This window comes from Oncorhynchus nerka, linkage group LG12 (genome assembly GCF_034236695.1).
Source record: "Oncorhynchus nerka isolate Pitt River linkage group LG12, Oner_Uvic_2.0, whole genome shotgun sequence".
NCBI lineage: Eukaryota > Metazoa > Chordata > Actinopteri > Salmoniformes > Salmonidae > Oncorhynchus > Oncorhynchus nerka.
The window spans coordinates 30,666,599-30,688,686 of record NC_088407.1 but is presented as its reverse complement, the minus strand read 5'-3'; the positions used below and the strand labels follow the sequence as shown (position 1 = coordinate 30,688,686).

The 22,088-nt window shown below is 45.8% G+C and overlaps 1 protein-coding gene across 8 annotated transcripts in view; it reads left to right on the top strand.

Moving 5' to 3' along the window:
- The window catches only part of ppargc1a (peroxisome proliferator-activated receptor gamma, coactivator 1 alpha), a 44,851-nt gene extending 23,778 nt beyond the window's left edge, over positions 1-21,073 (top strand). For 2 of the 8 annotated variants that reach the window (XM_029674559.2, XM_029674557.2), the window contains exons 4-13: positions 298-420; positions 1,247-1,583; positions 3,426-3,471; positions 3,668-3,741; positions 7,625-8,849; positions 10,993-11,097; positions 11,760-11,880; positions 15,057-15,181; positions 15,536-15,687; positions 17,983-21,073. In XM_029674559.2, coding sequence (XP_029530419.1) covers positions 298-420; positions 1,247-1,583; positions 3,426-3,471; positions 3,668-3,741; positions 7,625-8,849; positions 10,993-11,097; positions 11,760-11,880; positions 15,057-15,181; positions 15,536-15,687; positions 17,983-18,086 — 2,412 coding nt within the window. In that variant the 3' untranslated portion in view covers positions 18,087-21,073. Of the gene's footprint in view, positions 1-297; positions 421-1,246; positions 2,574-3,425; positions 3,472-3,667; positions 3,742-7,624; positions 8,850-10,992; positions 11,098-11,759; positions 11,881-15,056; positions 15,182-15,535; positions 15,688-17,982 lie in introns of all 8 variants that reach the window. The other 6 variants (XM_029674554.2, XM_029674552.2, XM_029674558.2 and 3 more) reach the window with 5 other exon arrangements.
- The last annotated feature ends 1,015 nt before the right edge of the window (positions 21,074-22,088 follow it).

Sequence of the window (22,088 nt, the reverse complement as noted above, 5' to 3'; positions counted from 1 at the left end):
ATTGACTTGTCCTCTTAACACTGTAAATAAACAGAAAGAAGACCTGCTTGATAGATAGTAATGAGCTTTGTCTTCAAGAGGTCTTCTGTGTTGTTACAACTACACCAAGATAAATCGAACATCCTCAGTCAAACATTTACAAAAGCGTTGACTATCTCCGATCGTTTATTTGAGTGAAATGTTGAAATTTCAGAGGCAACGGCAGTTTGCGTAATCTCTACTCACCCCTTTTTTTCTCTATTCTCTCTGCCCCCCCCCCCCCCCCTTTCTTCTCTGTTCTGTGTGGGGGTTTTTCAGCTGAAGAAGCTCCTTCTGGCACCCGCAAACTCCCAGCTCAGCTATAATCAATACATAGGCGACAAGGCACAAAACCATGCAGCCAGCAACCACCGGATCAGACCAACACCTGCTGTTGTCAAGGTAGCTACCCAGTCGCACCGTCCGCTCACTTCAAAGGCACCGCTTCCGAGGGCCCCTCCATGTTTGTTTATCATCCCTGCTCTCAGATTTCTTTTCATTGCCGGCCTTGGAATGTGTTAAACTTCTGCTCCACTGCAGTCTCGTAATAAAAACAGGCTGATTGCCTGTTCAGCTTTCCAGGCGAGGCATCGGGACTGTTGTCTTATTTAACCCCCCCCCCCTCCCCGTAGAGGGAATGGGTTTTCCATTTAGATGAATGTATTATTTTAGTGGGTGTATAATGGGCACAGGAATACAAATTAAGTGAAGTCGGTGATTCCAGTATTTTGCTGTTTGCCGCATTTCATTGGAACATGATGAATGCTCTTGAAGATTCGATTTTTATTTAGTACGATAGCACATAAATAATACATTCGTTTACTCCCGCTTGTTCGGAGAAACTACTGAAAAAGGTGCGCTTTCTAAAATAAATAAAAAATAATTTGGAATGCATTGGTAGCGTTGTTGTCTAGTAAACAGCGCATATGGGAGCTGTTGTGTTGTGCACACACAGAGCTAACACATCACTGAAAAGTCTATTTTTAAACCGTTCCTTTGACTCACCCACTTCTGGAGCATGGAGCTATGAGGGCTCCCCCAGGACAGGGGATCAGTGCACAGAGCTGCTGCGGTGCCGCTCGGGGGCCACGCAATTAAGATGATGGGCGGGCGCCGCTCCCACCACCGCCTCCCAAACAGTTGGGCCGACCCGTTGTGCTGAGCCTCACTCTCTCTTCCTTATTCTCTTTTAACTCTTTTCTTTCTTTCGTTCTACCTCCCCCTGCAGACGGAGATCTCCTGGAACAGCAAGCCGAGGGGGGGCTGTCCGCAGCAGAGCCGTCTAGTGAGGCGCCCGTGCACCGAGCTGCTCAAGTACCTGACTGCCACCGACGACATCCTCCTCCAGACCAAAGCCAGCGACGCCAAGAGCGCCTGGGGGGGTGGTGGCAAAGACAAGGGCGGCCTGCTGGGCGCCTCCTCCTCCACCTCCTCGTCGCCGTCCTCCTCCTCCACCTCCTCCTTCTCCTCCCTCTCCTCCTCCTCCTCTATCGCCTCCAAGAAGAAGTCGTCCTCATCGTCCGTCGTGTCGCAACAGCAGCAGCAGCAGCAGCATCACCAGCGAGGTGAGAGCCGGGCTGCTGGCGAGTGTAGTGTGGCTGGTGTGGGGGCTGGGAAGTGGCGTCGTTGCGCTCATGGGGCTGGTGGCACTGAGGGACAGTCCGAACCCGCGGCGGCACCCGCTCCTGTCCCCCCAACACGTAGGAACGGCAGTGGCCATGCCCGCCCCAAACTGGAGCGCAGGCCGTCCAGTGAAGAAGGAAGGCCGCCAGGTCCGCAGCCTGCGGTGGACGCGGGGCGCCTGGCAGCCGCTAGGTTCATTAGGTACATGCATTCTTATTCTCTCCTTCCTAGAGAGACGGGTCAGACAGGCAGCTGTGGGCGTTGCCCTGAGGTGGGCACTGCCACTCAGGCTAGCGAGTGCTGGGGCGGGCATGGCCGTGGTGCGGCAGCGCGTAGGCACATCACAGTGACCATAAAGAAAAGAGAGGAGGAGCCGGGGCATCCCTTGCTTAGCCAGTTGCTGACCTCCAAGCAGAGGCCTGCCAGCTATCGGGCCCACTTGCTCCTGCCCGCTACTACCCCTCAGCCCCGCAAGAGCAGTTCATCAAGAATGAGCTCAGGAGTCCTGGAGAGGGATCAGTGTCCCAGCCAGGCTATTGAGGTGGAGGAGAAGTACAGAGGCACTGTCAATATCAATCCCGGCAGCTGGGGTCTCAGACAGGCCAAGGAGCCTGATTCGGACCCCCTGTTGGCCGAGAGCTTAGGCCTAGGCAGCTGGGTTAGCCAGTCAGACCAGGGGCTAAATTTGGGGCTGGAGCTGGGCTTGGGTTGGCCGGAGGTTGGCCTGGTGGAGCAGGCTGGCTGTTTCGGGGAGGAGGTCCGCGATGATGATGCCATGGGCAGCCCCATGGCGCTCTCACTGGGCCTGCCATGCCCACTCTTCCCAGATTCTAGAATTCCAGACCCCACTCCCTCCGTCACACAAGGGCAGCAGCACCTACACATGCAGGCAGTCTGCAGGCACCCCGATGACCAGGGCCTCCTGTTGTTAGGTAATCATCGCTGCATCCCCGCCCTCTCTCTTTTCTCCCTCTCCTGCTCTAACCACTTTCCAGTTTGACTACACACTAACCCCTATGCTAATTTGACGCTAGCTATCACTCCGAGAACAGCAAATACATTTCTAGATGTACCATCTATTCCAAAAGGCATTCTTTCGAATTGGTACAGACCATTGTCTCAAGATTGACATAAGGGGAGGTGGGAGAGGGGTGTTACGTGTTGATACATTATGGCATCTGTTAAATCAACCACTATCTGGCTGGATCAAGCTGAGTGTTCTGAATGTCTACCTAGCTAGTCTCGGCAGAGTACTGCTCTAATGTCTAACTGAGCTTCAATCTTTAGCTGCAGTTGGAGACAGCCAGAGCCTCAGGCAACTGCACAAGCTTCTTCGACTCTCCTTTCTTCCTCTGCTTTCGGTTCCAAATGCATGCGACAATTACTTCATGGGGGGAGGGGGGGGATCACCACCTCCCATTGCCATGTGTACTGTTTGTGCCGTTTTCTATTTCGTTTTTCGTAGTTTTCATTTTTTGTATTGAATGGGATATCTGGGTCGAACGGTGTACTCTGAACACATGTGCCAATACCATCACTTCATCCTGCCTCACAGAGTGAACAGTCAACCAAAACAAACGGACAGGGTCAATAGAGAAAGCCTATTGGTTATTTGCTCTTCTAAACCAAGAGCAAGAGAGCATATTTCTAATCGTACTAGGTTGGGTTTTGTAACATAATGCCCGAATCTGAGATCAATTTGCAGATTTGGACCTGATCTCTTCTGCCTCAACTTGTTATCTAATCTAGTTAAATAATTACCCATGCTCCTTTGTGTTCTGCAGCCAAACCAACCACCTTGCCACTTCCTTTGACCCCAGAGTCTCCAAAGTAAGTGCAAGAGTTTTTCAACATTCTACATAGACCAGAAAACAACAAAAAAAGAACAAAGACAAAGAATTAGCACCAAGAATGAGGCATTTTTGTTAACTCTCATTTCCATTTCTAAGATCACAAAGCCCTTTTATTAAAGTCACGTTTTCCTGTGTGGTGTAAAATGGTGTGTTCAATCTCGTTTGTCTCTTAGTGACCACAAGGGATCACCGTTTGAGAGCAAATCCATTGAACGCACATTGAGTGTGGAGATCTCTGGAACCCCAGGTAAGCATCTCATGTGTTTTCAGGAAATGTATGAATGAAGACCTTCCATATATGAAGGAGTGGGGATGGATGCAAATATTCACACAAATGACAGAGAAGCTCGCCCTGCTTTGTAGTGGTATAATGGAAAACCCCAGTTCTCTCACTAAGCCAGTTAGGGGTTAAATTGCAGTCACTGCCTCAAGGCTTTTCACACCATCTTGATAGTTTCATAAAAGTTTAGAGTTCAAGGTGAAGGACTAGGACACACGGTGACATTTTTTATATGCCTCGCTATTGATTAAGCTTTCCAATCTCCTTTGGGTTTATTAAGGCAGATCCCCCTTCTTCTCTCTGTGAAGAGTTAATATACTGCCTCTCTCTCTCTCTCTCTCGTTTCGATCTTAATGCTCTTTGACTGTGATGCTCACCAATACATCACAGACAATTGATGTCATTATTATTATTTTAATTGGTTTTGCCACGTAATTCAGTTTCGACCGATATTATCTGTGTCTCTTTTTTTCGTCAGACAGTCTGGTAATTTGATTAGAGACATGGGAAGGTAATGTCCAATGTTAAGGCTTGGTATTTATGGGAAGGATGACATTTTCCAAACGGGGTCAACGCGGGGTGATTTTTAGTAGTATTATTGTCATTATCCCTGTGTATTCTATACTTATTCATTAAGTGTGTCGGTGAGAAGCTACAGACAAAAGGTAATTAAAAGCCAGACGAAGAGAATGTCAGCCAAAGCTAAAACACCAGGCTTCAGCAGTTCTTCTCTCTCCCTCTGTCTCCCTCTGTCTCTCTCTCTCTGTCTGTCTCTCTCTGTCTCTCTCTGTGTATGAATGTGAATTATGCAGGTAATTATTTCAGTACCCCCCCCCCCCTTTCTTCCCTGAGATGAATCATCCCAGGTCAATAAAAACAAAATGGATGCCCTTTTCTTCTTCTTCACAATGTATTGCCTTTTGGTATTCATTTACCAGATTGGAAAATAAAGGGCCCACGATGTAAACATACCAGATACGCCCCGACACGCAAGGTGACATTTTGTTTGGGAACGAGGACCAATAGGAATTATCTGCCATCTCCTTAAATGTTGCAGAGGGGGTACATTTGTGGGACACCAATGCACCAAGGGGGGGGTCCTCCAATTGACCTCGATCCACTTGCCATTTAACCCTGTGTGTATATGAGCATCAGAGGTCAGAGGGGACACCCAATGGGAATTAAGAGCTGTGGAGCAATCAAACTGTTAATATTTCTTTATTTTTAATGCTTGTGGGTGTGCCTCTGACAGCAGACCTAAACCCTGTCCCATTCTCCGCGTGTCCCTGTGCTCCTGCTCCAGCCATAGTTAATAAAGACAAACTCTGACCCCACTGACCTTTGCAGATTTGGGATTAGATATTAGGGAAAAGCAATTAGAAGGGAAAAACTCGTGGATATTGAGCCCCTTCCGCTTTAGGATTAGTCTAGTCCCGTGCGGTAAGCGACTCGGGAGCGCTGGATATGGAGAAACGGGGGGGGGGGTATGAAATCTCTGTGATCCCTTGAGTTAATGTCTGCTCAATGGCCCCCGCTCGAGTAGATCTGGAGATTATGCTTCTTTAATTGATAACCGAAAGGAGCTAAGCCAAAGGGGGAGGGGCCACCTTCAGGACAGGGAATGTTCCGTGGCAAGGAGAGACATTTTTATATCTTTATTAGGAGTTGTAATAGTAGGCCAGTAGTATATAAACATTTCAGCTGGAAACTTTTCCATGACATGGGGTGAAAAATGTTTTCTTTATTATCAGTAGTGATGATAGTAGTAGGCGTAGTAGTGCTAGTAGTAGTACTAGTAATAATACAAGGAGAAGCCTGAGTCGTCGTCATAGTATGATTATAAACCGCTAACCGTACACTCTAGCATCTTTTTGCTATGGCCTAGGCCCTTGGTTGTTATTGTTTTGTCACTGAGGTAAACCTGAGGCAACCCCACTACTCCGAACAAGCCCACAGATTTGACTGGAAGGACTAATCTCCTCTCACTAATAGATTTACTCTGCACTGTGTTGTCTTTAATTACAGTATCTCATGACACTGGGGTTTGGGTCTATGTGTTGCTATTTGCATGGCTTACCGCAGGATCAACTCTTTAAGCCCCGAGTCAGAGTCATTCGGTTGGAAGTCTCTTCGCAATTTACAGTCCGGACAGAAACAGATTAGGGGAAATAAGAAATAAGAAAGAGACAACAACAAAAAATGGCTATATGTTAAGTGTTTGTGTCTGCCGAGCATCCATCACCAACCGGTTTGACTGAGAGGCGCATATTTATCGAATTCTGATTGATTTTCGACAGCGCTAATGGCTCCTAGTTTAGGCCCCCTGTGATCATTGGCGAAACAGAAGTTCCTCAGGCACCACCCTTCCCTTTTCATCGCTCATTTCTGTTGGCGTAATGATAAACATAAGCCCTCTTTCTCAGTTCTCTCTCTGAAATGCTGCATCAAGTTTCTGTGTCTCTATCGGGGTTGCACGTCTGACTGTTAAAGTGGGACGGCGGTTTGCGGTTCGGTTTAATGTCAAATCCAGATAATAATTCCAGATGATAAACTGGTCGGATTAGACGGCCCAAACTCAGGAAATGGCCCCGAAACTGAACTTGTTACGTATCAGTCTCGCTCTTTCTCTCTCTCATTCTTGCTCTCTCTTTGTGTCTTTCTCCCGCTCTCTCTTTTCTGACTCCGAGCGGTCCCATCAAATACTCTTACACTGGATTTGAAACTAATAGCTGTCACTTGGTCCAATTCACTGCGACGGAGAGTAATGTGCGTTCATGAAAATGTGCAAAGACAGGGAGCGTAGGTGTTCAAAGTGCCTAATATACATTCCAGAGAGGGGGGCCGTTCGCGGTTATTGTGTGCCTGTGAACGTGCATGTGTGGCTGTCTGTCTGTGTATTAGTCTGGAAGAGCAAGACAGGCGGTGAGAGAAAGAGAGATGATGAGAGACAGAGAGATTGATCCAGAGAGGACGACCGGCAGGGAGAAAGGAAGGGAAGAGACAAGAGAGAGGGAAAGGGACTGCCTACCTAGCGCTGGTTGTTTGTGTGTGTGCATTAACAGTGCCATAAAGCAGACCCATCTCAGGAAGTCCCATATAACTGCCATCTGTCGGCCTGTAAATCTGTCAGGAGGGGTCAGGTTCGGCACGAGTCACGGAGAGGCAGGCGGGATCTGAGAAGAATGACAACCCATTACCCCGGCAGACAGTGAGCCTCCATTACCAGTCAGACATCTCCCTCGCGCCAAGCCGACACTATCGTATGACAGCACAGTGGCACGCCATAGCAACATGTACCTCCGAATACTGACATATCTCGCTACCTTGACTGGCAGTAGAAAGAGGGAGCCTGAGCTATAGGAGACTTGTGATAGATTTTCAAAACTGAAGCCAAAGGTCTTTGCTATTTTTAGGCTACATTCGAGGGTTCAAGTCGAGATGCTATATATTTTCGAAGGATGATGTGTTCTAGTTGTCCGCTGCAGATGTGTGGCTTTCTCTTCTTCCTGAACAAGGGATTGTCCAAGGTCAGGGAGGGAGGGAGAGATGGCGGAGGTAACCGAGCCATGTAGCAGCTCCACCATATTAAGTTACACAGAGCATTACATGAATCTGTCAAGATTGCAATAAAATACGGATCAGGATTAGGAGCGGGAATGAAAGTGAATATTTTAATCAAGCCCCTGTGTTTATCCCACTGTCTATAAACAGGTTGTGGGGAGTGGAAATGGAGGGGGGGTAGGTGGAGAGGTAGAATGCATTATAATTCCATTCTCTTATCAATCCTTTCTCTTTCTCTCTCCTTCCTCTCGCTCTTCCTCTCTCTGTCTCTTCCTCTCTCTCTCTCCAGGTCTGACACCACCTACCACGCCCCCCCACAAAGCCAGTCAAGAGAACCCTTTCAAAGCATCACTCAAAACCAAGTTGTCTTCATGCTCCTCGTCTGCCCTGGCGTGCAAGAGGGTTCGGCTGAGCGAGGCGGGCCCCTGCGGCCCCCCAGCCCTAACCCCGACCCTAGGTGGGGGTCCCTCCAAGAAGGGCCCCGAGCAGACTGAACTGTATGCCCAGCTGAGCAAAGCGTCCACTGCCCTCCCCAACTCGGTGGTCACCGCAACGACAGGGGGTTGCCAGGAGGAGCCCCGCGGCTTCAGCGACCACGACTATTGTCAGTCGCCGGCGGCCAGCACAAAATGGGACGCTGACGCTAATGCGGCTAACGCAGTTTATGCTACTGTTACCATGACGACTACTACGACAACCCCTCTGATGCCCAATCCGGTCATGGCGGAGGACAGGCATGTGAAATGTAAGGACTCAGCCATGCCACCCTCCTCCTTTTCTTCTTCCTCCTCCTCTTCTACATCTTCTCCTACATCTTCATCCTCTTTGGCCAAGCAGCTGCAGCAGAGCTCTTACCCTGTGGCTACGGAGGCTCGGGGGCAGGGCGCTCGGGGACAGGACCGGACCCCCACCACCCAGACAAGAACACCCTCACCACTGACCCTAGATGGGGACCAGCATTCCACCAGCAGGAAGCAGCCCCTGCGAGACCAGGAGATCCGGGCGGAGCTCAACAAGCACTTTGGCCGCCCCCAGCAAGCCATTTACAGCCAGGATGAGAAGGGGGGGGAGTTGGTGGTGGAGGAGGGGGGGCAGGGAGGAGGGGAGAAGGTTGTCGCCCCGCAGGCGTCCGAGGAGAACCCTGCTGGGGACGAGTACTACTGCAAGCTCCCTGGTTCTGGTTCTACTGGGTACCTGCACCCGGGTCTCCCGCCCTTCCACGAGGAACTTGAGCTCCAGGACCGTGGCGTGGAGGGGCGCTACCTCTACCCCTGGGAGGGCACCCCCCTGGAAATGCTTTTCGAGTCCTGCTCGCCGTCCTGCTCGCCGTCCAGCTGCTCCCCCTCACGGGGCTCCGTCTCACCCCTCTCCTCCCTCCTCCTCTCCCCCAGACACTTTGTCTGGCCCCGTTCGGGCTCCCCCTCCTCCCGTTCTCGCTCCCGGTCCCGCAGTTCCTCCTCCCACCACCGGAGGCGCTCCCTCTCCAGCTCACCCGACGGACGCCCCTCCTCCAGGTGAGTAAAGCCTCAATCTCTTCTCACCGTGTCTAGGTTCCCATGTCCATACTACGTCTTGCACCATGTGTCTACTACTTAGTTTCATTCTAAGTAGTATGCCAGTGTGGATATCGGTACACAGCCAACTCATTCCCTCCTGCTGGGTGCCATTTCCCCTCTGTTGTTCGAACGTTGTTTGAGCGTTGCCTAAAGGTTGTGGGCGGCTCTGACAGTGTTCCCGGCAGGGGGTGGACAGCTCAGTCGTGTCAACAGGCCTCCTCAGCTGTCAGAGACGTGTCAGTAGAGGATAGGCCCTGTGCTCTGAGTCTCTTCAGTCTCCCAGTATGGGGCCTCCTTTAGCTTCAGCTGCTTCAGCATCCCCAGCTTGAGCTAAAAACATTGGGGAGACTCATTATATTCCACAGGAAATAGGCTTTAACAATAGGAGAGTGTGGCAGGGTCAGGGAGAATCCTTACTGGCTTGACTACTGGACAGTGGATTGCAATTGGCTGGAGTAATGAGGCTAGCCAAGCTCAACTCTCTCTATAGACTTTACTATAGAGCAGAGGCTGTATGTATCACTCTTCTTAGAGTAGAAGTGCTGATATCAGAGCAGGTCCCTCATGTACATAATCTTATTCACTATGCTCTAAAAGGCTAAACTGATCCGTGATCAGCACTCCTACTATGAGAAGCTTGATACTTACAGACCGACAGTTCCACTGGGAAATACCAGACAAGGAGGTTTGGTGTGTTAGTCATGTGCTACCAAAATGGTATATCTGAGAAAGAGGCAACTAGGAAAATGATGAAGCGACTGAGGCGCTGGGCTTTGGTTGCTTCAACGTTGTCAAAGCCTCATTTCCCATGGCAAGGTTTTGTCTCTCTCATCTCCTCCTCCGTTTCCCTGGGATCTCTGTTTGATGCAGTGCATGTTGTTTTAAGCTGCAGCTGTTGTTTTTGCTGAGCGCCAGGCGAACCCCCCTTTGTCCCGGAAGATGAAAGCCAAATCTGGGAAGTGAGTTTAGTTCTGGACCCCCCCCCCCTCCTCTGAAAACAGTGTGTATTATCACAGCAGCTCGAGAGAACTACATTTCCCATGGTTCCCTTTGATCGGAGCAGAGTGGGTACTGTGTGTTTTTTTTATTTTTAAGGGTTATAGGTACCGAGTAGGACTACACATATAAGGAGACTTTATCAGCGAGTTTGCATTGAGTGCCTTGCAAACTGGATAGACTCTTCGTTCACCTCCCTCAAGCTCATAAGTGAGTTTAAGTTTCTTTGCTGGGTTAATGAAAGGTCTCAATGGAGGTTAGCTTTGCCCTCTGTTTTGAAGTCCTTTACCCTTGATAAATCACTCACTCGGATGACTATCACCAACCTCGTGATACAGTACACCGAGAAAGTCACAAGGTTTCTAAGGATGTCAGGGTTGGTACTTGAAAGAAGAAAAACGGGGGGAAAAAATAACCACATAAAAGGTGATGACTAAGTTTACCGGAGTAAAAGTACCTCAATGTCAAGAGCTCACTCAAGAACTCAAAGGGAAACAATTTCAACAAATCCATTTATTTCTCTCTCAAATCCTCTCGACTCCCCAGCTCTCTTTCCAAACTCTCGTCTTCCTTAACTCTGTGGACGTTTGACCGTTGCCTAGCCTCTCTCCCTCTATCATTCAAGTCTGCCTTCTTCAGCATCTGTTCAATAATTAAGCAATGAGAGCGTGTACTCTGTGTAGGGCTACTAGCTTTAGAGTTAGGCCACAGGGCCTAAGGACCTTCCCCTCATTTAACATAGATACGAGGAGCATGTATATACTGGCCCTGATGGGGGGAAAAGGTGAGAACATCTCCCAGCTGCACTGTGCAGAAGCAGAGTCTAGCAAGTCAAATTCAGTAGAACTAGGAAAATGTGTTAAGAAAAATTAGCAGAATATATTTGGACTTTTGGTTATGTGTTTTTTTTTTATGGTTAGATTTTACACTGTGACTGTCTGTCATCTTGCAAGAAAAGGCTATGATTTAGGGATGCCAAGGTACAGTGACTGGCATGTCTAGACAACATTATCGGTTTTTCGAGATACGCATTTCAGATATGCACACATTTTTTAAATATCCTGGATGATATCTTGATGATTAATGTGCATTCCGTTTTTTGCAGGCCTCGTCACAACATGGACTCCAGCACTTACCGATCCAGGACCCACAAAAGCCCTCACTCGCAGTCTCGATCTCAGTCCAGATCCCCCCTCAGCCGCAGGCCAAGGTAAGGGTCCACCACATTCCCTTACACTAAACCAGGGGTAAACAGCTCTGGTCTGATGATCCAGTCCCTGCAGTTAATGCTTGTTTTCATCCTTGCCTTTTAACCAACAACATGAATTGATTGAAAACCAGCAGGATTGTGGAACCCCTGTACAATGTCCTTATGCACAAACACAGGGAGTGTAAAATGTTGACAGTCACTCCTAGCTCCAAAATGATTTGCTATTGATGAGCCTAACGACACCAGGAAATCCCCAACTCTTCCCATCTCTCCAATGGATGGACAAATCTTGACAAGGAAGTTGAGAGAGAAAAGTTGCACTTCTTTCCTCCCGGACGAAGCCCTAACTAAGCAGAAAGTAATGACGTCAAGTAGTGCTGACAGTGGCAGCTGCCCAACTCCCAACTGTACGCCTCTCCCGCTATCCACCATCTCCCGCGGGCCTCCTGTGGGATCCATAACCTTAACAGCGGGGAGGAGGCATCTTCTTATTAATGCGTTTGTTTGTTTCCCTACCCCTCTGAGAAATTTAGCCCATCTCGTTGGTGTTTTTTTTTCGGCCGATACGCTTTCATAACTGCTGGCGTCAAAATTGAAGGGCGGATGTTGGAAGGGCGGTGGAGGACAGTGAAAGTGATGGGTTTCGTTTGGTCCCTCCGCAGGTACGACAGCTACGAGGAATACCAACACGAGCGTCTGAAGCGGGAGGAGTATCGCCAGGACTACCAGAAGAGGGAGTCCCAGAGGGCCGAGCAGAGGGAGAGGCAAAGTGAAAAAGCAATAGTGAGTTCCCCTGTCATTCTTCTTATATTCTCTCTTTTCTGATCTTTCTCTCTCTCCCTCTGCTTATCTCCTTACGTTCCCACCCACCCACCCTCGCTCTCTCTTCACCTCTCTCTCTCGCCCTCTCTGCCTATCTCTCTACTTTCCCACCCATCCAATCCCTCTTTCTCTTCACCTCTCTCTCTCTCTCTCTCTCTCTCTCTCTCTCTCTCGCTGCCTTTCTCTACACTCCCAACCACTCTCTCGCTCTCTCTCTCCCTCTCTCTCTCTCTCTCTCTCTCTCTCTCTCTCTCTCATCCATCCTTCTAACATCAGCCTGGCATTAATATCTCCCAGCTGTACCCATCGCTGTCTCACTACCTAGACAGGGCAGACAGTTGTGGGCCTGTGGCCGTGCCTCCTGCCTACTGTTCCTCTCTAATGAATGAATACATGCAAAGTGAGTCACTGAATGTTTCAGGGCTCCACTCATTTCCTCTTTATCTCCAGGTTGTGTATTTTTAAAAGTCTCCGGCATCTGGGAACGGTGTCAGTTCTAATTAATCACACCACAGGGGCACATGTTAGAAACGGCAAGAGTGGGAGGAGGGATAAAAAGGGAAATTCACCGCCAAGGCAATGTACACTTCAAATAAGGAATCTTTCTAGTGATCTAGTTTGAATTGAATCAAAATGGGATGAATATCAATTCTCAACCCCTCTCTCTGTTTAGTATTGCACTCGTTTGGAACATGCTAACAGAGACTGATAAAGGCACACGTCAAGTAATGCACACACGCACAGCTTTAGCCTGCATACATTTTAGACGAGGCGGTTATGGGCAGCAAAGCCAAGCTGTCAGTAGAGGTTTCGGAGGCAAGCGGATGTGAGGGCCACACACACATACACTGACTGCCAGCCTTGGGGTGGAGTCCTGCACAGGGCAGTTTTTTGTTGAGCCGCACCCGCCCCACGCCGGCCACATCAATTCTGAGCTTCACCCGATACCCGACATCAGGACAGATTTTTCTCCACAACCCAACCCATCGGCATAGAATTGTTCTGAGAGCCGATCCGTGACCCGACAAATATCAACTTCTAAAAAAAAATATGATGACTTCATTTGTCTGCGTGTCTATTCAACATTTGGATAAAAGAAAACCATGCCATTAGTAAAGAGCAATATATTTTATTTTCACAATGAGATGCGGCATATTGACAACTCAATCGTTCTGAAGAAAAGGGCATTTTCATTAGCCATCTTACCTCCTGAAAGTCTATAACCGACATAACAAATCCTTTGCATTCAATTTAGTTTAGATATTCAAAAAGTTTAATTGAAACTAAAATCAACAATTCCCAGAATTGAATATAGGCTGCAAAAATAGATTTATTTAGTATGCTATACTCAAACTTTTAACAGCCACACAGGTTTAAACTTGATATGGTCTAAATGAACGAAAGCCTGAATTAACATTATAAGATGATTTATATATATTTTTTTAATTTAACTAGGCAAGTTAGTTCAGAACTATTTTTTTTTTACAATGACGGCCTACCCAGGGCAAACCCGGACGAAGCTGGGGCAATTGTGCGCCGGCGTATGGGACTCCCAATCACTGCCGGATGTGATGCAGCCTGGATTATTAACTGATAATCAACTGAATTAGCCTATCGTAAACAAATATGCTTTGCAGGCTGTGTATCCATCTACCGGTTTTGTGTTTCAGCACCACACATATAATGGACAGTTCCCTGATTCGCTGCATGTGTGGCTGGTAGCCTGTCTGCCTTAACATTCACCGAATGGAATTTGCGACACAGTGCCAAACAACATGGTCATGGGTTCGTAAAAAAAAAACCTTGATTGTTTCATACCTGCAGTATAATTGTTCTGAACCGCAAGCCGACCTGCGGGTTGAAAGACTATTTTCATTCCACCCGGCAGCTTCTTTTGCTGGTCAAACATAAGGACCTGTGGATATCAGACCCGATGCAGGACTCTACCTTGGGTGCCATCTTGGAAAGCCGGCATATTTATCAGCTGTCAGGAATTAAATAACTAGTTCCGCAAACTGTATGTGAAGAAGAGCCAGAGAAAAATAACACTTATGTCTTGCCATTGAGGATGCATCCCAAATGGCACTCTGTTCCCTATATAGTGCACTACCTTTGACCAGGGCCCATAGTGCTCTGGTCAAAAGTAGTGCATTACATAGGGAACAGGGTGCTATTTGGGACAGAGCCTTAGTTTAGCTTCTTTGCGGAGGTGAACTTTAAGTTTTAGTACCAGGCAACTGATTTACATGTATAAGTTACCAGTGGCCTGAGGTAGCTTTCAAAATTTGAATGGATCCCAATAGACTTGCCCCAGTAATGGCAAGTAAATGAGTGAATAAGTAAATAATACCAGTGATACAATGTAGCCCTAAAGCTTGCTCTGCATTATATGATTAGCAGACGCAATTAAATTGCTCCCAAAACCATGATTGCAGCCTCGTGCTTTAGGTCCAACATTATGCCGCTGTGACCTTTGTGTCCTTTGTGGTTCGAGGAACATTGTGTGACCCCCCTCCCCGGCCTCCTGTTGTTCCTGATGGTGTTTCGTACAGGTTTCTCTAAATGGCATATTAACTGGAGCCTACTGTATGGCATAAACAACTCATTAACTCATGTTCAGACGAGCTATGGAAAGAGGATGAGCTATGGAAAGAGGATGAGCTATGGAAAGAGGATGAGCTATGGAAAGAGGATGAGCTATGGAAAGAGGATGAGCTATGGAAAGAGGATGAGCTATGGAAAGAGGATGAGCTATGGAAAGAGGACGAGCTATGGAAAGAGAAAAGGCTTCCTTCTGATATTTGGCACTGGATTGAAAAAAAGATACACGGTTCAATATGGGCCAGAAACAAAGACAGAAAAGACAAGTGAATGAACAGGTAGATCTAAGACGATCGCTAAAGCCTCTCTGTCCTATCGGATAAGAGGAGGTATTTAGCACAGCCCAACCAATCAAGGAGGAACAAAACAAGACGGGAGCAACAAAAGGGTGGCCTCACGTCAGCGCTCGCCACCGGGTGTCCCGAGTAGTTCATTACGGCCACCGAGTGAACCTGAAGGGAAGGAATCAGGATGAACGAGAGGGAAGTACTCCTCCTTTATCTCTCTCCCTCTCTCTCTTTCTATCCTTTAATGAGCAGGAGGAGAGACGGGTGGTGTACGTGGGGAGACTGAGGTCCGACAGCACGCGAACCGAGCTAAAGCGGCGTTTTGAAGTCTTCGGCGAGATCGAAGAGTGTGCCGTGAACCTGAGAGATGACGGGTAAGGCCCCGGGACGGTGTTCGCGTGTGACGTGCGTGCATGCGTGTGTGTTGGCTATATAGGGAGGTAATAGGATTCATTGTGATACATTGTGTCCATTCATTCCTACCATCTGGGTTAGGTGAAACACGGAAAAGCATCATCTCTTTCAGGGCTTTGCATCGACTTCTATGTCAAAGTCGAGTGGAGACGCAGGGCGGGATGGAGCTGTATGCATTCCAATCATGTTTTATTCATCTTATCTGTTCCTAGCCTAAAAAGAGCCCTACAGATACATTTGACTGTATAAATAAATAGTGTGGATGTCCACTAACAGAGGAGGCCCTGACGTCGTTTTTCTATTCCCGACTGCAGGGACAATTTTGGTTTCATCACCTACCGCTACACTTGTGACGCCTTCGCTGCCCTTGAAAACGGACACACCTTGCGCCGGTCAAACGAGCCCCAGTTCGAGCTGTGCTTCGGTGGACAAAAGCAGTTCTGCAAATCGAATTATACAGACTTGGGTAAGTTCTGCTTTGTTGTTGCTCGGGAGAACCCCGGAGCCACGGCCAATACAGCCTGACTGTCAAAGGGAGGGATGGAGGGGGAAGCTGGGAAAGAAATAGGCTCAAGTGACGCCTTTTAAAATGAAAGAGAGCATATATTTACCCTTACCCCCCACCCCCCCACCCCCAAGCTTTACAATTCACCTTCGAGGCATCACGGTTCTGTGTACCAGCCCAGGAATAGAACTGCTCTTTTACCGCCACCCATATAGGAGTATATCTCGAGGAATCGGGAGGCCTTCTTCCATTCCATTGCTCAAAGCCTATATCTTTCTACTTAGTCAATGCACAAGTAATTGGAAAGATGAGCGCAAGATTCTTTAAAAGCTTATCTGTGATTTGTTTTGATACCCTATATACAGTGATGTATAGTTTATGCTCTGGTCCTCTTGGAGGGTAAAGAGAGGTAGATGGAAGGAGAGAGGGAGGGGGGGAGTGGGATGAAGGGGAGGGTGGAGGGGTGGAGGGGGCAAGGTTAAGTCCCATCAGCCCATCCCTCCTGGGTGAGCCTCCATCTGTTGCCAGCTGTTGTGGCGTTCAACAGAGGAAAGACCTCGCTGTGGTACCTAGCAACGTGTCATCCACTGAGAGAAGGATGAAGGGTTGACGGGAGGGAAGGGGGGGATGAAGAAACGAGCCTGACAGCGGAGGCCTGATTGACTAATAGTCAGCCATCTCTTCCTCGTGCGACACTTATAGACAAAGACAGACACAGGCTCGGGTTCTTAAGACGGCAGCCCTACAAAGTGCCGTCGACATAAAAGCACGGGTAGAGCTAGTCGATTCATCTGAGGAAAAGGTACACAACTTACACATGCATGCACCGAAAAAGAAACCTCATCCGCATGAAAGACTGGACTCGATGGTCAGATGGACGTGGTGCCGGATGACGAATATGACAAATAATGCAAGACATTGATAAAAAATATCTCTGCTTCTCCCTCGACAGACGCCGATGTTGAAAACAAGAATAGAAAATGGCTGGTCCATCCTTCTCTTTCTCATCCTCTACCTATACTATTGCTCCAGTATCAATAAGAGGGTAGACATTTTGGCATCGATGTTTAAATAGTCAGTCAGTCCACCAAGGTGGATGCTGTCCTGTGTGGCCATAAGAGGTCATTTGCTCCATTTGATGATGGAGGTTAAGATGCAGAGTGGGGCTTGTACAGTTGCTCCCATATTCCACTCGCCATTCATCCCTTGACAGAGAGTGAAATGGGGAATGTTTAATGCAGGGCCACTGGGAGGTCAGTAGGTCATGGCAGAGGGGAAAAAATAACATGTTCTTCAAAGGAATGAAGGCATTATTGTATATTTCCGAGGTCCTTGAGAAAAGACATGGAGCGCTAAGACAGCTAATCAGTCTCTCGGAATGAAAAGAAAGACCTTCGTTCTGCTGCCTCTCTTTTTTTGAGAGAGAAAAACTAGTTCAGGCTATCCCAAACTGTCCCCGTGACGGGAGTAGGAGAAAAAGGGAAGGCGAAAAGAAAGAGAAGAGAAAAGCGTAGTGTCCAAAGCGAGGGAACTTGAATAATGTCATGCGGTAGCGACCTCAGTCCCTCCTCTCAATCTTGCCCGGCGCACTCGTCTCGATTCTTTTTTTTTATTGTTGTTCTCCGAGACACTGTCCATTAGTTCTAAGTAGTGTGCATGGGTATTTTTCATCCGTCAAGGTGTGCGGCATGACACAATCCACCCCTTGGCCATAGCATTAGATCACGACTGGCATCTCCTGCTTGCCATGGTCATTCCCATTTCTCAAGCTCTCAAAGTTTGCCGCAGCCTGTGTGTGGGGGCCCCATTTGTGAAGCTGTCTGCCACAAGAGATAAGACACTTGTTTTATTATCGCGCTGACCATTCAAAATAGATGCCTCCGCCACTCGCTCAGTTTGGGATTTTTTTGGGTCACTCGGTGTCAGGAAAAGCTTTATTTTCCACCCTGAGCATTTTAATCATGTAAACATTGTGTCTAAAGACCTCATTTCAAGAGAGATATGAAACATTGGAGGGGAGTATGGATAACTTTGGGACTTATTGAAAAGTAACAGATGCAGATGGGTTCTTTGAGATTGATGTAGACGTGCCACTTGCCTTGATCTGTGAGACAGGTATTTTGTGTCCAGCGACATTTTGTGTCCAGACATTTACAATACACTTTAGTCGTTTGGCAGACGCTCTTATCCGGAGCGACTTACAGGAGACCACTTAGGTTGCTTAACACTGATGTCAAAATGAATCTCTGGTTTCAGATTCCCATTCTGACGACTTTGATCCAGCCTCCACTAAAAGCAAGTATGACTCCATGGATTTTGACAGCTTGCTGAGAGAGGCCCAGCGCTGCTTGAGAAGGTAACAAGTGCTCCAGCAGCCGCTGTCTACCAAGAGGGATGTCTTGATACCTCACTAATGCTTCTGTCCTTTGACTACGAGAAGTTTTACACTCTATGTAAGAGAGTATATAAAGAGGAATCTATATATATATATATATAAACAAAAAGTATATTAAAAACAACGTTTACATGAACATAGCTGCTGAAGAAGCTGGGAAGAGACAGTACCTGGAAAGCCAGTGAATCCTCATAACCCTGTACACAGATGTGTGTGCTTTACTGCTGTACAACAGTCAGTGAAAGACAAAAACATTCATGAGATTTTTTTTTTCTCTCCAAGCACTACAAAAACCCAACTATGCTTTGAGTGGTGAAACATGTGCAGCTCGTTCAGTCTTTTTTTCTTTTTGTCCTTGATTATTCTTTTTTTTTTTTTTAATCTGGTGTTTGGGATGTGGTGTTACGTTATTAACGAGAGTATAGGGAAGCGTATCTTGGAGGCTCAAGATAACGTTGCTGTCTAGATTTTCAGGACAAAAAATGTAGCCCTGTATATACAGATATTATCAAAAGGAATATTTTTATTTTGTGTACATATCAAACAAAGTTCTTTATTTGTTACAGCTATGCACTGTAAAATGCAGCCTTTTTAAAATGATGAAGACATTTTCTCAATTAAGAATGTCGATCTGTAGTTATTACAATGATGTAAGACATATTGTACACCTACATGAAGTTTAGAGGACATGACATGATTGTAAAAATGTGTAGGAGGCTCATTTTGATGGAGCATGTGAACAAATTTCCTTTTTTAAGAATGATTTTGTTGGGGGAAAAAAGTTAACCATGTATAGTTTTATCTGTTTATAAAGTTTCTCAATCAGTGTTTTTCCGTATACAACAAGTATAAAATGAATTTTTAACGTGTTTTTTCATGATTGTAATGAAACAAACCCCATTTTTAATAATATTTCTGAAACAATCAGTATATATATATATATATATATATATATATATATATATCAATTCATTTTGATTTCAATGCTTTTTATGGTTCTCGTTTTGATAATTTTACTCTCAGTGAGAAAAGACTACTACTAATGTTTAATCTGTTTAATCAGGATAAACCGTGCATATTTATCTATTTATTTTAATATTTGAATCAAAAATATTTATCCTCTCCATCTCACATGGTGTACCTCACTCATTTTTGCTATTTATATTTTTATTTAATTTTTGTTATTTCACTTACAATCAGTGGGTAAGGTGTACAATAATGTGGGAATATTACATTCTATGCCTTTCAGAAACAATAAAAAATCTATTATAATCTCCTCGACAGTGGCCCATCATGAGATATGCTGCTCATTGTCCAAGTGATTTCTGTCTCCACAACAGTGGTTTGCAGCCATGACAAAATGTCTACCACATTATTTTCCTTTATACACCGTAGAACATGAAGCAATAAAATGATTTTCCAGGTATTTTTGTTGTACCACACTGTAAAAATCTGTTTCGTTGCTCCACACGCTTGATTATGTGAATGCCAAACAAAAGTTTACAATTTTCTTTCCTGAATTAAAAAAAATATTGTATTTGATGTACAAAATATATAGATATATATAATATATATATATTATATATATATATATATGATGATGATAATAATATTGACATTATTCACAATAATTACAAAAATAATAATAATATAAATGAAAGAAAAAGTATATAAAAAAGCAATAAATTATTTTTCAAAGTTGTATTTTAGCTCATATTGTTGTGTGGTTTTGGACCCTGACCCATTACTCAATCGCTGGCAACATACAGGGATTCCATTCCAGTGTCTTAGCATGGTCACATGACCCTTATCACCCAATAGAGAACACTTACAGAATGTTTTGCTCAACACTCGTGTTTGCCCATTTAGTGTACGTTCAGGTCTGTGTGTTTGTGTAGAACATTGTGGCAACTGTACAAATGTAAACTAATACCATGGAAAACACACTGGTAAAACTGTAGTGTTCAACAACAGGCATCCTAGCATCAAAACATTTGTCTGTGTAGCGCATGGCTATTAAATGATGACAGCCGATACAGCGCATAGTACTTTGGATATCAGGCTCTCCTTTCTAAATGGCACTACTTGAATGACATCTTATAAGCCTAGAGAAACTACTCAATACTGCATGGAGCCGCACCATTTTCTATTAGGCGCTGCTGCCACACAGTCCAGATACCACAGAACCTTCAACGTGACATTAAAGGTAACCTTGTGCTTTCTGGTGCAATTAATATCCTGTTTATAGTGCAAGCTAAGTAACAAGAAAAACCAGCCTACATTGCAAGAGGTAGAACTCTTTTGTATGAAAGCTTCGCTGATCACAGGCCACCTTTCATGAAGTTTGACTTGTGTAGATGAAAACGAGCTAATTTCCTTGATGCAGAGGCAAAATCAGTGGTGGGGAAATCTCCCCGTCCACCTGTATTTCAACATATTTTTTGTTTTATGTACAGCGCTTGGGTAATGGTGTCGCGTCCCATTTGATAGATGTGGCTTTAATCATTGTAATAAAAAAAAAATCTGCTTTGTAAATCGCCTAGAGTAGTAATATATTATATCACATTATGGTCCTCAAAATGTCAACTGTGTCAGACTTTTTAACAATGTGAACTACTGAGGAATTTGCCACTGCTTAAACGTTTGTTGGGTGATCATGTTTCTTTTGGAAGGACAATGGTGTGAGCGTGTGTGTGTGTGTGCATGTGTGTGTTTATAGGCAGGTGTGTGTGTGTGTGTTGGGCAGAGGGGGGGGTGGGAGGGGGCGGGGTATTGCTTTGGGTTGTTACCTGTTTGTGTCCTATCCACGTTGCCTTCTGCCGTGTCCTTACCGATGCCTTTGTGGTTCTACCTATTGTATGACTTTCTTGTGAATTTTGTTTTTATGTGCAATTCTCATCAGCCTCACCATGCCAATAAAGGGAAATGTGTTTGAAAGAAATTCACCTGGAACCCTCCTTTCATGTGCCTCTTTTCTTTACCGTCTCACCCCTCCTGCTTCCTCTCTCATTGTCCTGGTAAGACTGTGTTATTCAAGCATCATTGTGAGCCATTTAAAAATCGGCACTGCATGACTGTAATGGCGTATCCTTGAAGTCTACCCCTCCATGCGAACACTGACTATTGAAATGCAGTGCCTTCAGAAAGTGTTCATACCCCTTGACGTATGCCACATTTTGTTGCGTTAGAGCCCGAATTAAACATTTATTAAATCGTTTTGTCCCCCTCACCCATCTACAATACCTCAAACTAACAAAGTGAACACATGTTTTTAGAAATGTTTTCAATGTAGTGAAAATGAAATGCATAAATGTCTCATTTACATAAGTATTCACACCCCTGAGTCAATACATGTTCGAATCACCTTTGGCAGCGATTACAGCTGTGAGCCTTTTTGGGAAAGTCTCTAAGAGCTTTGCACACATGGATTGTACAATATATAATAATTCTTCAAGCTCTGTCAATCATTGCTGGACAGCCATTTTCAAGTCTTGCCATAGATTGTCAAGCCAATTTAAGGCAAAACTGTAACTATGCCACTCAGGAAAATTCAGTGCTGTATTGATAAGCAACTCCAGTCTTTCTTTGGCCTGGCTTTAGGTTATTGTCCTGCTGAAAGGTGAATTTTTCTACCAGTGTCTGTCAGAAAGCAGACTGAACCAAGTTTTCTTCCAGGATGTTGCATGTGCTTAGCTCTATTCTGTTTCTTTTTATCCTACAAAACTCACTAGTCCTTGCCAATGGCAAGCATACCCATAACATGATGCAGCCACCACCATGCTTGAAAATATGAAGAGTGGTACTAAGTGATGTGTTGAATTTGCTCCAAACATAGTGCTTTGTATTCAGGATATAAAAATATTTTGCCACAAATGTTAGAATTTGTTTTTTGTTTTATTGCAAACAGGATGCATGTTTTGGAATATGTTTAATCTGTACAGGCTTTCTTCTTTTCACTCTGTCATTT